Source organism: Helianthus annuus, chromosome 1 (assembly GCF_002127325.2).
Source record: "Helianthus annuus cultivar XRQ/B chromosome 1, HanXRQr2.0-SUNRISE, whole genome shotgun sequence".
NCBI classification, from domain to species: domain Eukaryota; kingdom Viridiplantae; phylum Streptophyta; class Magnoliopsida; order Asterales; family Asteraceae; genus Helianthus; species Helianthus annuus.
The window spans coordinates 142,171,634-142,189,791 of record NC_035433.2 but is presented as its reverse complement, the minus strand read 5'-3'; the positions used below and the strand labels follow the sequence as shown (position 1 = coordinate 142,189,791).

General features: G+C 38.0%; 1 protein-coding gene across 5 annotated transcripts; it reads right to left on the bottom strand.

Annotated features, from left to right (window-relative positions):
• Positions 1-9,052: 9,052 nt before the first annotated feature.
• Positions 9,053-14,638, bottom strand: LOC110882231 (splicing factor U2af small subunit B). Of its 5 annotated transcripts, none has more exons than XR_002560027.2 (7): positions 14,304-14,638; positions 12,662-12,748; positions 12,491-12,572; positions 11,874-12,000; positions 10,921-11,256; positions 10,163-10,312; positions 9,066-9,349 (listed from the first exon to the last, which is right to left on the bottom strand). XR_002560027.2 is itself a non-coding variant. In XM_022130323.2 (7 exons), exons 1-5 carry the CDS (start codon positions 14,538-14,540, stop codon positions 10,944-10,946), a joined length of 846 nt encoding a protein of 281 aa, XP_021986015.1. In that variant the 5' UTR covers positions 14,541-14,638; the 3' UTR covers positions 9,066-9,291; positions 10,305-10,312; positions 10,921-10,943. The 5 variants fall into 5 exon arrangements, 3 of the variants coding, with proteins under 3 accessions (XP_021986003.1, XP_021986015.1, XP_021986010.1); XR_002560025.2 differs by having other exon boundaries at positions 9,066-9,291; XM_022130323.2 differs by having other exon boundaries at positions 9,066-9,291; positions 10,305-10,312.
• Positions 14,639-18,158: the final 3,520 nt, after the last annotated feature.

Sequence of the window (18,158 nt, the reverse complement as noted above, 5' to 3'; positions counted from 1 at the left end):
GGTGATACACCTCATACGCAGAATTTCGATACTGCTGAAGGGAATGCATCCACCTCTAACCACATTCCTGGTGTGGAGTTGGTTGTTGATCTTAATTTGAATAATTTGGGTATCAATGCTCGTGTACCGGATAATCCTGAAATGAGGATTCACGATACCCATCCCCAGCAGAATATCATAGGAGATGTCCATCGCGGAGTGCAGACGCGTAATCAGCTGAGAAACAACCGGAATGCTGGTTTGTATTCAGCTATAAGAGAATCTGGCCAACAGAATAACTGGTCCTTCGCGTGCTACGTGTCACAAGAAGAACCAAAGTCGTGGAAAGAAGCATTGAAAAACAGTGCTTGGGTTGAAGCCATGCAGGAAGAATTACAGCAATTTCACAAGCTGGGTGTTTGGAAGCTTGTTGAAAAACCTGAGAACTACAAGAAGATTGGCACTCGATGGGTCTTCAAATGCAAGAAAGACGACCGTGGAGTGGTTATTCGGAACAAAGCTCGTTTAGTCGTTCAAGGTTTTCGTCAGATAGAGGGAATCGACTACAACGAAGTCTATGCACCAGTTGCACGTCTGGAAGCTATTCGGATCTTTCTGGCTTATGCCTCATTCAAAGGATTCAAGGTTTACCAGATGGATGTCAAAAGTGCATTTCTACATGGTGTGGTTGAAGAAGAGGTATATGTCGAACAGCCTCCTGGTTTTGAAGATCCTGTCCATCCCGATCGGGTTTGGTTGCTCAACAAAGCTCTCTATGGTCTTCATCAAGCGCCACGAGCTTGGTATGCAACCTTATCTACATATCTGCTGGAGAACGGTTTTCGAAGAGGTCTTATCGATTGTACTCTCTTCATCAAAGAACAAGATGGAGATCTTCTTCTGGTACAGGTATATGTTGATGATATTATATTTGGTTCTACTAATGATGTTTTGTGTAGGAATTTCGAGCGCATCATGCAGGATAAGTTCGAGATGAGTGCTATGGGGGAAATGAATTTCTTTTTGGGCCTACAAGTACAACAGACGGAGTCTGGGATATTCATCCATCAGACTAAATATGTTGGAGACATCTTGAGCCGGTTCCAGATGTCCGATGCAACGCCCATTGGTACCCCACTACCAACTAATCATGGAATTACTCCTGACCTGAAGGGTGAACCTGTTAGCCCTTCATACTATCGCGCGATAATCGGATCCCTTATGTACCTCACAGCATCAAGGCCAGATATAATGTACCCAACATGCCTGCTTGCCAGATATCAAGTTAATCCGAAGGCCTCACATCTTGCAGCTGTCAAAAGGATTTTTCGTTATTTGAAGGCTTATCCAGACACCGGTCTGTGGTATCCTAGGGATAATAACTTTGACTTGGTCGCATTCAGTGATTCTGATTTTGGCGGATGTAAAATCGACGGTAAATCCACAACTGCTGGATGTCAGTTTTTAGGAAATCGCCTAGTCACATGGCAGTGCAAGAAGCAGACGTGTGTCGCTACATCAACATGCGAAGCTGAATACATTGCTGCCTCAAGTTGTTGTTCACAAGTTCTTTGGATCCAACAACAATTGCGGGACTACGGTTTTGAATTCCTAACTACTCCTATTTACGTTGATAATTCTGCTGCTTTAGATATCACTAAAAATCCTGTGCAGCATTCAAAGACCAAACACATCGAAATCAAATATCACTTCATACGTGATTGCTTTGAGAAAAGGCTAATCGATGTTGTTAAGGTCCACACCGATGACCAACGTGCCGACTTATTTACCAAAGCTTTTGACAAATCTAGATTTGACTTCTTATTATTGGTAAATGGCATTAAGGTCAAGCAAGAGTAAAACCAACATCGGAAAATCATTTTTGTAAATATCTTTGTGTGTGTTTAAATTTATCTTAGTTTGTTGATTTTAGGGGGAGTAAATCCAAAAATCGAAAAATACAAAAACATCGAAAAATTCAAAAACACAAAAACAATAGAAAAACAAAAATGAGTTTCCTGGCGGGCAAAAGAGAAAATGATAGTACATCAGTGGTCTATCCTAACCTCTTTAAACCTTAAATGCAAAACGATAAGCAGCTCTATATAAGATGTATCGGTAGGCTCACAATCATTTTAAAGTGTGCAGGGTGATATAAATCTTAATCGACTGAAGACCAGGTGGGAACCATTCATTGGCATATGGTCTTAGTACCGAAATTTCGTTTGATAGATTGCCGAGGTTCTGAGATATTCGGTCTTTATGCTGCTTATCATCTGGGTATCATGGTTGTATCTTTTACCGAAAAATAACGGGGACGCAAGTCTAGATCTTCCATGATACTATACATACGTGTACATATTGCATACTGCATTCGACCTCAATAAGTGATAAACAATCACATGTCCAAAACAAATAAGTGATAAAATATCACATTTATCCGGGTGTCAAGTTCGTCTCTCTGCTGTACGAAAGTACTGACCTGTTCACGGACTTGCACCTGTGCCCTCATGCATACGAAAATCAAGTTCCTCATCAATAAGTGATTATATCACAAAGGGCTTGTTTTCGAATCAAAATAAGTGAGTATCTCACAATTTATACGGTCAAACAGATGATAATCGGTATACTCACCGGTAAGATGAACTCTCGTGCATACCTTGATACGGGAATGTGTCGTGATGTGGATGAACACCGGTCGGTAAGTATAAATCATACCTTAACGTATCCCCTCGCCATGATTACATCTGATAAGTTGAGTTTAAGTGGACAACAATACCGATAATTGTTATAGGATGCTTATCTTAATATTAACTAACTGAACAACAAGAGTGTTTTGGCATGACCGTACACTGATATGATTCTCTTACCCTCGAAACTCGCAAAAAGAATGTCTGTATATATTTATTTACTGCTTAACTTTTATTATTTCTTTTAAACAGTTTCGTCGTTTGGTGCATATCAGCACGACATTAGCGGTGATGTCGTTTGATAACACTCAAAGGATTTTAAATTGTTGTCTTTTACTTTCAAAAATACCAAAAAGATTTTAGGAGTGTTTTAATATAAACTTTATAAAAGCCAAAAAGATTTTCTTTCTACTTTATTTTCGATCGTACGATGTTGGAGCTCGAGTCTTCGTTTCCTGAAACCTGAACGAAAACCGAATTGACTAAATCTTCATAAACGGTCGAAATTTGCATGGTTTTGAAAGTTAAAGGCTTAAATTGACAAATTTATTAAACTTTCAAACTGTCGGACGGTGTTTGATTGTGACATGGTCATTCGTATGTCCATTGGTTATACTAACTATTCCAAGAAGTTGTTCTCATTACGCGTTTAGATTTCTTGCATGTGCAGATTCTAAAGGCTAGGAGAACATGGTCGATGACAAGCTTCGGGATGAAGACACAACGTGAAGGCACTCAACTGATGAAGATGATCGAGTTGCCGCTGACCATTATCAACACCACAAGGATCTCACTTCATAAAGTTAAAGTATTTCACGAGCATAACTCAAGGGGGAGCTTATGTAAAGGGGGAGTTTGTCAACACACTTTCTACACAATACGGGTAGTTTGTTGGTACACTCTCTGCTTTCAAGACGTGAAGACTTTGAAGATCCTCCGACTATGAAGACTTAAAAGGACATCAGAGTTTTGGAAACTCGAAGACCAAAGACCGTCGAAGTTCAAGACAGGTCTACATCTATAGAAGATCAAGACAAGATCAAGACAAAGCTACAGCCAAGGGGGAGTTTGTTGGTGCACTTGTGTCTGTACTTTGTCTGTATTCAGTCTGTATAAAAACGATGTCCTAAGTCAGTCTGTAAGTTGACCAAGTCAACTATCCTCCTAGTTTGACTTGGACAACATGATGTTGTCTGGATCGAAGGATAGCCTCGAAGGATACGCATCATCCTTCGAGGTGCTCGAAAGATATGGTTCGCCATGGTTCGACCATTAGGCATCGAAGGATGATCCTTCGATGTCCATGCTGATCTTTCGGACACATTGTCATCGACAGATGATCCTTCGGATCATCTATCGATCCTTCGACCAGGACCTGCTGTGTTTGGGTATAAATACCCATGCAGTGTGTTAGTGTTAGAGAGATGCACATTTGGAGAGTTAGAGAAACTCTGCTGGAAAACACACACACACACACTTTAGAGAGTTTGCAAACAAGATTGTAAACATTGTGCTTGTAACCGTAAACCTTCATACGTATTAATACAGTGGTGTTAATCGGTGAACTTTGTGTGTTCTTGTGTTTGTTCTTGCATCATCCCGGTTTGCCCGCTAGCTTGGATTCCGCACTCGCTAGTGGGTTAGTATAACAAGGTTTAGGTTTGTTCTCGATCCTCCGAGAAAAGGGACCTACAAAAGCCTCCCTGTCCGCCTTTAGCTTCAACCGATCAGCCTCGAAGTTCTTCTTAAAATCAGTCATTTCAATCTCATGCTGCCTAGACAAGCTTTCAACCTTCTTAGACCAAGCCTCCTCATTCTCAGCAAAGTTGCTTATCTCCTTTCTCATTGACGCCATTGAAGACTTCATTTTATCTTTCTTTTTGGAAAAGTCTTCATACTCTCGCATCCTTTGGCGAAAACGAGCAACCCCCTGAGGAAGCATGGCTGCAAGGTTACAAGGTTACAAGTACTAAGAATCATCCGGGATAGCATCACATCATCGTCCATCTCAGAGATAGTCTTGTGAACCGAAGGAGGAGCAATATGACTGAGGGCCTCTTCACAGACAGAAGCATCTTTAAAGCTATCATCAACCTTCACCGACCAGCTTGGCACATAAACTGCATCAGGATTCAACCCTTCAACGTCCATACTCGAAGAACCTTGAACAGGTGTAGCAGCAACCTTTCTGGCCGAATCCTTTTTGCCACGAACAACTAACTTCCCTTCCCTTTCGGAACCCGCCTCAACACCTTGGTCTTCAGACTCTTCAATATCATCACTCAAATCCACCGGTTCAGTAGAGGTGGATTGAGGAGCAACTTTCAAACGACGAGTAGATCGTCGAGTTGAAGCCTTGGGAGCAAGAGGCTTAGAGAAACCTTTCACAGTCGACACACTAACATACCCACCACCCTCAAACCTTTGCTTAGCAGACCTAACCACAACATTCTCACCCGAAACAGATGGAGCATCCTCAAACACAACGTCCGAAGTGTCATCACTTTTGATGAAATCCAAGGCAGACATAACTGCAAAGAACAAACGGACAGAACATGAGACAAAAATTTGAAAGATAAAAGAAAAAAGAAAACAAAAATGCATACCCGTGCCATCTCTCATCAGAACCGGGTCCCGGTCAGCTTTTTCCCACAACTTACTAACCCCTAATAAAACCAGCAAATGCTCAGGAAAGGGACGAACCCTCGCAGGGCATTTACGAATACATTGCAGAAAAGCATCATTTAAATCAGACTCAAGGGGTTCCGGTTCATTGAGAACAGCATCCGGGTGACGCCACACAGTTTTAAACGGAACAATAGTGTCTGAAACCCAGAAAAAACGATTCTTCCAAGTTCCAAGCGTGGTAACCATCGATGAAATAAGGTCAGAATCAACCTTAGATGCTTCAAAAGTAAACCAATCACCATTCTTGGCCAGTCGGAAAAAGCGACGGAATAACCATAAGGAGGGATCATATCCGAGGGCACGGCACAAAACCTCCCTAGCCATGCCCTTCGGATGAATCTGACCAAAGGAAACCCGGTAATACTCTAACAAATTCAAAACAAACAGAGAAAACGGATAACGAAGATTTGAAAATTCAAAGTGACGGCAATAAAGGGCGATGGAACCAGCCGGACATTTATCAATCGAAGCATCACACGCAGGAGCAATAGGTGTAAATTCAGCCCCAATGCCATAATCTTTACAAAACAACTCTACTTCCTCTTGGGTTAACCGGGAAAAGGATCTTGCTAAATCCTTAAGGGCACCCATTTTTGCTAGAAAATTATGAAAAAAGTAAAGCAGAGGATGAACGACACTAACCTTCAAAAAAAAGGGAGAGATTTGCAGAAAACACTTGATGCAAAATGAAAGGGCAGTAAAAGAAAATATAAAACGAGTTAATATAGGGGCAAAGATGTAATTAATGACTTCTGCAAAACCGCCACCCTATCTACTGCCATACATCAATCAAATCAACTGTCAATCATTTAAAGTTCAAATTCAAATATTAACTGCCTTCAGCCTTTCAACCCGTCAAGCAACGAACCATTGAAACCTTCAAGCAATAAAACACATGCATAAAAGTCAGAAGTCTTTGAACATACTACCCAAAAGCCTCTGACTTGGGGGGCTGATGACGGGGGTAGCCCAAGACTAAATAAAGTGACTAAACATGCAAATGCTTAAAGGGTTAAACGGTTCAATGGTTGAAAAGCTGTGAGATGGGAAAAGCGAGGAGGGAACAGTAATCAATCACATCCGAGCTCGCTTCACCAACCCACGCCCGCAAAAGCAAAGCAGGTCTGCACAATACATGCTATTATCCAGGGGTCAAAAGCCTTCAACCCCAAAAGGGGAAACCCTCCACTGCAAACAGGTTTTACTAGTCTTGTACATACTATTTGGGGAGATGTCTTCCCCAATAAAAAGACAGCTCATTCACCCCCAAAAGACATTCTCCGAGCAGTTGAGATTCTCTAATCTCGGGTCATTCGTAGAGTACTTGCTCGCTTTCAAGTTACTCCTTATCACATCCACCATACACATTCTGTTTGCTCTCACTTCTGGATTCGAGCACGTCTCGGAGAAAGAACTTTCAGCAAACAACAATTACAAACTAGTGAACCTCCTTCCACGTTTTGCAAACGTGGGGGGACCCCGCGACCTGCGTTAGGCAAGGTTGAACCCTTCAACCTTTTTGCCTAACCAACCCAGCTACCATCTTTGGTCTCGTGTTTGTTGCATCAACAATTAGCATCAAGAAACTGATAAAATTTGCATGTAAATAGTAAAGTAATATTGTAAAAACAAGATTGTACACCATAATAGCAAACAAGCACTTCATCTTCGAAAGTTCGAAATATATATCGCCATCAAATGTACCATCAAAATCACTTTGGTCATCCGATTCTTAACTTGGAATTCGTCCTATAAATTTAGCTTATTAACTAAGCGCAACGATGTCTATTTAACATTATATACAGATCTATCTTTACATTATAAACATTCACTTTCATATGCTTCTTTCTTTGGGTTAAGTTATTACTATATGTAAATCTGTAAAACTAGCAATAGTTTTAGAATTCATGGCACAATGCGAATTGCTCAATACTCTACTTCAATAGAAGATAAACCACAACAATGTTTGGACTCACCATTCCTTCACGTGCCATAGATGCTTGGAAGTACCTTTGTTATGTTAGGCACATCATTCATCATTGTAATGTAAGACACACTATATCATGTTCTTTTTTTTTTGGATAAAGGGTCAGGCCCGGCAAAATATATAAAAACCACTGAAAAAAATTACATCATCAAGGGGGCATACCCCCGTGTCATCCCCAAAACATGCTTTGGGGACCAAAAGTATGAAACCATACACCCGCGATTCGGGGAGCAAAAACACCTAAAACCAAACGGCGGGAACAGGAGAAAAAAGATTTGGTAAGATCTTTTCCTCTAAAATGACTTTTTTAAACCGCAAATTTTTTGATCACTCACGGACCACTGGAGTATCATTGTGTCACCAGTAGAACCACGCGATCATATCCCCACTAAACAATAATGCCTATACACCAATTCAGGATGACTTTATTGTTGGTTAAAAATTCATTATAATTACTTGATTTTATAAAAATATAAGATTTTTATAAAAATCTATTGGAATTGTTCTAAAGTATTTTCTGGAATTTTTGTAAGATTTTTAGAGGTTGAAATCTATTTTTAACGAATTTATAATATTAAATAGATTTAAAATAAAGGAAAAAATGTCAAAAAAAAATGGGCTAGAACAGGTCCCTGTGAGGCTCGCACTCGGGTCTGGAAAGACCCGAGTCTTATGTAGTTAGCCGCAAACCATCGAGCCATGTGTGTTTGTTTAGAAATTAGTTAGTGATATATTTGATGTATAAGATAACCAAAAGGATCATGCTTATTTGGTCACTAACCATTTTGTTTATAAACAGGCTCGAATTGGGGACAGTTTAGTTTCTTGGTCATCTAAACGTAAAGCTACTATTTCTAGATCGAGTGCCGAAGCTGAATATAGGGGTGTTGCAAATACAACTGTTGAGCTAACTTGGATACGCAACCTTCTATTAGAATTACATGTTCCCGTCAGACAGACATCTATTATTTACTGTGATAATATCTCAGCCATGTACATGTCTCAAAACCCGGACCAACATCAGCGCACCAAGCATGTTGAAATTGATATTTATTTTGTTCGTGAGAAAGTTCGCTTTGGTGCCGTACGAGTTTTACATGTTCCGATAGAATATCAATATGCAAACATCTTCACTAAAGGCCTCCCTCGACATCTCTTCACTCGCTTCAAATCCAGTCTTTGCATTCGGCCAACTACTGCTTCAACTGCGGGGTCTATAAGAAACATATAATAGCATAATATATCTTGAATATATTTGTATTATTGTATATACTTGCGTCTTCAATCTACATGGGCTTACCGCCTTAGGTTTTAAAGGGGCAAAGGCATGCACATTAAGATGAGCAAATAGTACTGGGTATCGGTATCGAATTTCCCAAACTGGAACATTTTCGGTACCAGTTACCGGTTTTTATCCTCAAATACTGGTACCGTACCAGGTATATTCGGTACCGGTACCCGTTTTAGGGATTTTCAGTACCGGTTCGATACTGGTTGGTACCAAGCTCACCCCTAATGCCCATTGTTAAAACGCGTTCTATGAAAACCAAAATAATCATTTCTATAAACAACCAAGCTAAACCTTTTCAAATTCATTGTCTTAATATTGTATTTCATCCTCCTTATATACTTGACTCATTAAAATAGAGCTTGTAACAATCCAAGGTCAAACTAAACTTAAATGTATTATACCCAAAAAAATAACTTATCACACACAAATCAAGTGCACATTATCTTCTCAATCAAGATGCAGAAAAAAAAAAATACAATGTCTTTAACAATATTAAAATACAGAAAAAACATACAATGTCTTTAACAATTCTGAAAAAAAAAAAACATCTATAAATTCTTCAGAATACATGAAAAAAAACATAGAAATAAACCTCTGGTAAAATAGACATCTTTACATCCTCTTGTCTTGAAGACGAAGGTTAAGATGAAGACAACCTGTATAAAATATAATAATAAATGGCAAAATATAAGGACCTGTGCAGAATACCTGAACCTGCAAAACTAGTAAATTAAGTAAGATCACATTTTTAGATGAAAAAAAAGCTGGAAAATTTGGCCTGTAAAACTTAAAAACCTAACAATATCTTGTTTTGGGAAGGCAAAGTATATAAGTGTCAAGATCGGGCCGGGTTGGGTAATGGGTCAAAATGGTTCAATTTATTATGGCTTGAAGTGAGTGAAGCCAGGTTGGGTTGACCTACAAAAGCTTTTCGGGTCAAATTATACAATAGACTTAGGGGTGCAAACAAGCCAAGCGACCCGAGTGGCTCGAGAAAAAGCTTGAAACGAGCTGAGCCTTATCGAGTCCAAGCCGAGTTAATTTATCGAGCCTAGCAAGTGAAGCTCGTTTATTTATCGAGCCTAGCCTTTTTTATATTTAACAGCATTTACCCTTGTCAAACCTAAAAATAAGCTTGTTTAGTATAGACGAGCCCGAGCCCGAGGCCGAAGTTCACTTATCGAGCTCGCGAGCCTAAACGAGTCTATTATTTTTATTTAATATACTATTTAATTGATAATAAATGAGCGGAGCTCGAGAAACTACCAACGGACCGAGCTCAAGCTCTCATAAGTTAATCGAGCTCAAGCTCGGCTCGTTTGCACACCCCACTGGCCCACTCCACACAACTTTCTAGTTTCAACCCATCTGACATGCCTCCCTTTAATAAGAAAAAAATATTTCACCCATTTATGATAAATCCAACCCGAATAAACCCATCTGTGAAAAAAAACCCAACCCGGTGTGAGAAAACCCAACCTAGCCCTAGAACTTAGAAGCAGCAGGAATTTCGCAAACCGGTGTCACCTTAATATCAACTAAAATCATACTTATGAGAACAGACAATAAGCAGCTAGTAATCCTCTCTGTCTTCCCTTGTAATCTCTATTCAATTTCCTTAAAAGGGGTATACAGGATAAAACTAGGAAAACAAATTTGACCGGTCAACCTGTACTCCTGCACAGCGGAAAACCGGCAATAAGCCATTTTTTCCAAGTGAGGTTTTTTTAAACTTTTTCATAATTATTTAGATTTGTTAATAGAGTAAAATGCTATTTTCGTCCCCCAAGGTTTGGCCAGTTTTGCGAGTTTGTTTTCCGCATCTGGATCCAAAAGGTTTGAGATCTTGCCGTTTTCATCCAGCTCGTTAACTCCATCCATTTTTCTCCGTTAAGTCAGGGGTATTTTCGTCTTTTTTGTTAACTTAAAAGGGAAATTCGTTCTTTTTCGCTTTATGTACAAGGATTTATCATAATATATTTAAAAGATCGAACTGCCCTTTAAGTTAACAAAAAAGACGAAAAATACCCCTTAACGGCGAAAATGAATAGAGTTAACGAGCCAGATGAAAATGGCAAGATTTCAAACCATTCGGATCCAGATGCGAAAAACCAAACCTTTGGACGAAAGTCGCAAAACTGGCCAAAACCATTGGACGAAAGTCGCAAAACTGGCCAAACCTTGGGGACAATAATGGCATTTTACTCCTTTTTTATATTATATGTCTTAAAAAAATGCATGCATAACCAAGAAAAAATAACAATCCAGATAATTTCCATCCTTACCATTGATCATTGTTGATGCAACTTTAATCCGTTGCATTAGCTGATTTTGCTTCTTTTTCTCGGTTCCATTGTTCAATCTTAGCCCTTCGTTCAGCACTGCCTTCTCTAACTGGGCTGCGGTTTCTCTTTCCGTCCGGGCTTCTGCTCCGACCAGATCTTCTTGCTGGGCTCCTACTTCTAGGCCTCCTGCTTCTGTCACTGTGGCGGTGATCGGAGTAACCACCGCCACCACGACCGCCGCCTGAAGGGCGGTCATCGTGATTCCGGTGCCTTGGTGGACTACGGCTTCTGCTTCTACTTCTCCTACGTCTCCCAAATAACTGTCTCCTCAAATCTCTAAAAGAAGAATATACGATAAATAGATTAGTAAAAACAATAAGTTGAGAGCTGTGTGGAAGTGTGTAAATTATAGGGGCAATTTCATAGATACCCTTACAAACTTGCAGAATATCTAAAATACCCATGCAAATTACAAATATCATATATATCCGTACAAAGTAGTTGAAATATCATATTTACCCAATTCATTAAAAAAATAATTTATGACAATTTTAACCCTTATTTTTCTAGAACTTTGAAATCTCATATATGACCTTTAATTTCAATTATTATGTTTACTCATTTCTAGCTTAATTTATTATATGTGGAGAATACTATTGCTTACTGGAAAAATAAAAAATATAAATAAAAATGGGTAAAAATAAATTTAAGCTTAATATGTGTTCTATAAAAAATATGAAGTTAAAAGATGAGCATATATGATAACTTGAGGTTAAAAATAAGGGTAAAATGATTATTTATTAGATTATTTCTAATATATTGGGTATAATCGGTATTTTAACTATTTTGTAAAGGCGTATATGATATTTTTAGTTTTGGTTGGGTATATATGAAAAATTCAAGTTTGTAAGGGTATATATGAAATTTAATCTAAATTATAAAAGTAAACTTACTTGTTAATCTTTTTCAGATGCATGAAGTTGCAATAACCACCTCGATTGCATACGTTTTCTTCATATTGTCTACATGTAGCTTCACGAAAATCAGTGACTGGAGAAAAGTCAACAATAATGGGGCGACCTGTAAAATAAATTAGATTGTGGTAGGTGTTGCAGCACAGCTATGCAGTTAATGCGGTAAAATATCGGATATCGGTCAAGGACCGATATTTGAAATATAGGTTATCTCGGTGAGATATCAGTGGGATATCGGTAATTTTAATATAATGCAGAATTTATATATATAGCAATTTAACACCAATAAAACAGTGATATATCAGTAATATATCGGTTATATCAGTCAAATATCGGTGATATATCGGCTATACCGGTCAAATATCGGTGATATATCGGTTATATCGGTCAAATATCGATCAATGTCGCCGATAATATCGGTACCGATATTTTGACTGATATTTGACACCGATATTTTACTAAGGGACCGATATGACCGATATAACCGATATATCACCGATCTTAACTGCATAGCAGCACAGTCAAAGGTTCAAATGATCTCCAAATAGATAATATATGTACGTGAACAGAAACATCAAAAAAGGATAGGTTTATACCCGCATAAAACCTTCCACTCAGATTCTGGAGAGCAGCTGCAGCATGTTCTTCTTCCCTAAACTGTGCGTACACATTTCCTACCTGCACCGTGTGAAGAAACTTTATTTTACGCGTTTTAATTTACAAATAACCAATTGACTTTATGTGTGCAGTTGTTCAAACATATATACCATATGGTCAGCCAAGTTATCACATATGTTTAGGCTTTCAATCTCTCCGTATTTTCCCAACTCTTCAAACAGATCTTCGTAAAAGTCCTGCACATATACATGAATTTTAAGATAAACAGAGAAAGCATCACACACTTAAAATAACAGTATTTATATTGCCAAAGAACAAAATCAATATAAATACTCGAACACAATTGCAGTTCTAAATAATACAGGGGGAGTCATGGTCAAGAGTTAACAAAAATAATATAGTACTTGCATAAGTAAGATGGATTTCAACACAAAAAACACAAATTCAATATAAAACTCAAACACGATTGCAGTTCTAAATAAACTAATAATCGATTATGTAGTTAATATCCCGATATATCAGTGATATACCGGTTATCGGTCCCCTGCCGAGATAGCGGTACAAAATATCGGTCAGAATATCGGTACCGATAATATCAACAAAATTGTCCGATATAGGACCAATATTTGATCGATAAATCACCGATTTTCCCGATATCAGTACCATTCTTCTTATTTCTACTGTTCATTTTTCTTCTTATTGCTGCTATTAGTGTTTTAAGTCTTAATTGTAAGTTGTTACTGTTAAATGTTAGTGTTTTAAGTCTTAGTCAGTTCTTACTTGTTACAATTGTTAAGTGTTAAATTGCTATATATATAAATTTAGCATGATATTAAAATTACCGAATACCGATATCCCACCGCGATAACCGATATCTCAAATATCGGTGACCGATATCCGATATTTTACCGCATTAACTACTTAGGATAACATATCTAACAGTACCACCAATGTTTCCATCACTACCATCACATCATGATCAGAGAAAACCAGCATCTGAAATTACAACCAGTAGCTTCAAAATCAAAACAAACAAAGCCTAATTTTTAAACCACAAGCTAAATTAGTAATATTCTGAACATCTAATAAATTATATAATAAAATTCATCCTAGAATATCAATTCCTACAGATTTAACCATCTAGCTATTCAGAAACTATCTATCAACCGTACAATCACTTAACAAAACGTACAAATCAACAATGAACAAACACGAACATAAATGACTATCCACAACAGATTAACGCACAAACATCATAACTAAACACAAATACACGATACAATTAAAATTCAACTACAACCTATTTGCTCAACCAAAAGCTAAATCGGTAACATATGAATCTCTAACAAACAACAAAAACAATTCATGCTAAAAAATCAAATATCCGCACCAATTCCTACAGATTCAGCCATCTAGCGATTTGAAAACAATCTATCAACTGTACAATCTATTCACAAAACGTACAAATCAACATTCAACAAACACGAACATAAACGATTATCCGCAACATATTAACACACAAACATCATAACTCAACCTTCATTAAACACAATACGATTATAATTCAGTTAGCAGCAAGCTAAATGAGTAACAGTATGAATCTCTAACAAACAACAAAAACAAATACATCCTAAAACCTCAAATATCAGAACCAATTCCTACAGATTTAGCCATCTAGGTGTTCAAAAACAATCTATCAACCGTACGATCTCTTCACAAACCGTATAAATCAACAAACACAACAAATTAAACACAATACGATTGAAATTGAGCTAGAAATAATGAACAAACCTCGAAGTGATCCTGTATTTTGCTCGGATCAAGTGGCTGACCTTGCGGATCAACACCAGGAGTGATCATATCGGGACGCTGGTACATATTGGAGAGTAATAGTGTAGGGCTGATGCTAGGTTTGGTGTGGAGCCTTGAGCATCGATCGCCATGGCGGCATGCTCCGATCTTGAAGTAGAACGGACAGTTGACTCTGTCCTTCTCGGTTCCGAATATGGATGCTAAATGCTCCGCCATTGTTGTTACCAGCAGTTGCAGCGGCTAGGGTTAGGGTTTGGGTGATTGTTGAAGAAGAAAGTGAGCAAAAGAGGAAAGTGGTAGTTTCAGTTTGCGTTATATAAACAAAAATATTTTTCTTGTTTTAACCATAAAAGATAGATTGAATTGCAATGATGTCCTTTATCTTTATACCCATTTGCAGGCGCTGTCTTTTATGTTTAAAATTGACGAGTTTTGTACTTTATGTTTTCAAATCATACACGTTTTGTTCTTTAGCCCTAACCCAGTTAGATTTTTCTGTCAAATCTGGTCATGTGCAATGCACATGAGGGTAAAATTGTTATTTTAACTTGCATGGACTAACTGTGTAAATAACTTAAAAAAAGTTTAAAAAAAATAAAAAAATTATATATATATAAACACACAAAAACAACCCCTAATCTTTCATTCTCTCTATCTTCTTCTCTCCCACCACTTCCACCTCCACCTCCTTCTCCGCCTCTGCAGAACAGGAACAAACCCTCCCACCCTCTGTCGAATTAGAAAACGTCACTGAGTCCTTCATAGACACGCATTTGCAACAGCTTGCCACGGCTAAGTTATCCAACTCATCCTCTTCTGTGACATCATCAGATGGTTATTACGGACTCTCGCAAGTGTTCAGTGATTTCTCCGCCTGTAGTAGTGCCATATCTGGAGAGCTACAACGTCTGGCTTCAACATCAGAGGAGGTGAATAAATTGACTGAAACTGATCGAAAGAATTTACAGGAGCCGGAGCCCTGCTTAGGGTTTCTCCAGCGCGATAATTTCTCTACTGAGATCATTGAAAACATTTCACCTGAAGATTTACAACCCACCCACCCACACATCTCTCTCTCTCTTTCCTAAACCCCACAAACAATTCACGATTAAATCCCAAAAAATCTCACATCACAAATTCAAATCAAGAAACAAATTCATCAATGGGGGTGGCAGGTTTCAGGTGACGGTGGTTATGGGGGTGGCGGTGGTTACGAAGGTGGCAGGTGCAGGTGTCGGTTGTTAATGTGGTGGCGGTAGTAATGGGGGTGGCAGGTTTTAGGTGGCGGTGGTTATGGGGGTCGCCGGTGAATTGTGCCGGTGGTTATGGATGTGGCAGGTGCAGGTGGATGGTGGTGATGGGGTGGCAGGAGGTGGAGGTGGAAGAGGTGGGAGTGAAGAAGATGGAGAGAATGAAAGATCAGGGTTGCTTTTATGTGTTTATATATATATATATATATATATATATATAATTTTTTTATTTTTCTTAAATCTTTTTTAAGTTATTTACACAGTTAGTCCTTGCAAGTTAAAATGACAATTTTACCCACATGTGCATTGTACATGACCAGATTTGACAGAAAAATCTATCTGGGTTAGGGCTAAAGGACAAAACGTGTATGATTTGAAAACATAAAGTACAAAACTCGTCAATTTTAAACATAAAGGACAACGCCTGCAAATGGGTATATAGATAAAGGACAATCCTTGCAATTCACTCATGAAAGATAATAATCAGTGCTAAATTTTGTTTTTATTTTTGAACCTAAATAATTATTTTATTTTTTACTTAAAAAAGATAAACAAAAAAAAAACTACGAGTTGGATGAGTTGAGTCTTTGCTCGTCTATTGTTAAATAATAAATTTGCTTTATTTAAGTTAAAAGAGCTCAAGAGTAGTTTTTTTAATTTGATCTCAGCTCGTTTGTGTATATATATGTATGTTAAACTACTTCATGAGTCTACCTAATAATGATACATTGGGCTTTTTAACTTGGGCTCGATTCAAGATTTCAGTGAGCCAATCTCAATAGCTCTTGGGCAAGTGGCTCGTTTACACCCTTAGTCGCAAAGCAACATACACCCGTCACCACCTTCGGACGACTCTTCAGTCAACACCTGAGTCGTGACTACAAAACTCTACAATTTCAACTAGTAGACCCACACAGATCTTGCATATTGAGAGTTCAGGGACCAGTAAGGGAATCAGGGGTCAAGATAAGTGGTAAGAGGTATAATTAGAATTTATAGTAGTCTTGAGAGATCATAGTTGCCCATAATGTCAGATAATTTTGTTTACACTTTGCAATGCTAGGATATGTTATTAAAATACATTTTGATTTCTTCTAAGATAAGTTGTTTGCGTGAGTTAAGCTTTTGAGGGCACTTACAAGTTGTCTAATCAAAATGAAAACTTGAGGATATAATATAGATAACGATTTATTGTTTTAGTATTAATTTTTCCTATTAATGATCTGTAGTTAGTACATACTTAATTATCAACAGATAAATCTATGGCACTAGATGATTTCTTCTATGTTCATTTTCTAAATGTTATCATTTTATTATTCACTAGTGGGAATGCCCGCGCGTTGCGGCGGGTGTTCCGACTGATATCAGATTCATTTATGACGTCTATTACAAACCAAAAACCCATTCCGGGTTGTTAACATTTTATTCCATTCAATAAAAAATAAACGAAGAACCTATAAGGTCACAAACATGCAAAGAAAATCTACAGTTTCAATATAAAGAGTTAAATTTATTAAACCATAACACATTTTCATCAAAACATCAAAAATAGGTTTATTTACAACCTTATTAACATTAATGATATTAGGGATTTGTACATGTCCATATACTTTGATCCAATCCCGTTTTCAAATAATATACTTCAAGGATATACGTCCATGGGGCTGAAGTTTCTTTGACCGCGCTTTCTCTACAAGCTCCTTCCATTTCTCGGATAGCAGATAAAGATCCAACTACAATACCACACAAGAAAATTTTAGACAGCCTAAACGAGCCCAAACAAAAGTTTATTTATTTTATATATAATATAATAATGATGATGATAACATTAGCGAGCCGAGCTTTGGCTAGTTTAGCGATACTGAAGCGAGCTCGAGTCGAGTTTTTAGCTCGTCTGATGTTGTTCTTAAAATAGCTCGAGCCGAGCTCGACCTTTGGGTTTCCTCACGAGCCGAGCTTGAGCTCAAATAAGTAGGCTCGAACCGAGCCGAGCTCGAGCTTCAAAAAAACATGACGAGCCGAGCTCAAGCCCAGTCGAGCTCGGCCCGGCTCGTTTACACCCCTAAACAGGGGTGATCAAACCGCCATTAATGGCCACAGCCACAACCACAACAATATTGATGGTATGATAGAGGCAAAGTGTGACCCAAAATAATCTGTACAAGGGTCAAAAACTGATTCGTATAAGGATCAAATATGACATCTTTTATCTAATATCGAAACTTCTTGTCAAGCCTTGGTGGTTTTGGTTTATCAAATCAACATATGGTGATAGAGAATTTCATTTTATGGTAAAAAGAGTATCCTCAAGTAGTCAAGTGAATAATGGTCTTAAAAAAAGTTTGAAATACACCACTATACTCACATCTTGAGTGTGAGCATCTGAGTGTAAGATTTTCCCTATAAAAAACCAACTGATATCCTGTCATGAAGTTCTTTGCATATATAAAAAGGGAAGTATTCTACATTATTAAAAAGAAATTACGAAGTCAACAACCAATTTCAGTAGGTCATACTAAATACCTCTGCGTGTATGAGACTCATCCATGATATCATCAAGCACAAGAAAGTTTGCTTGAAGCTG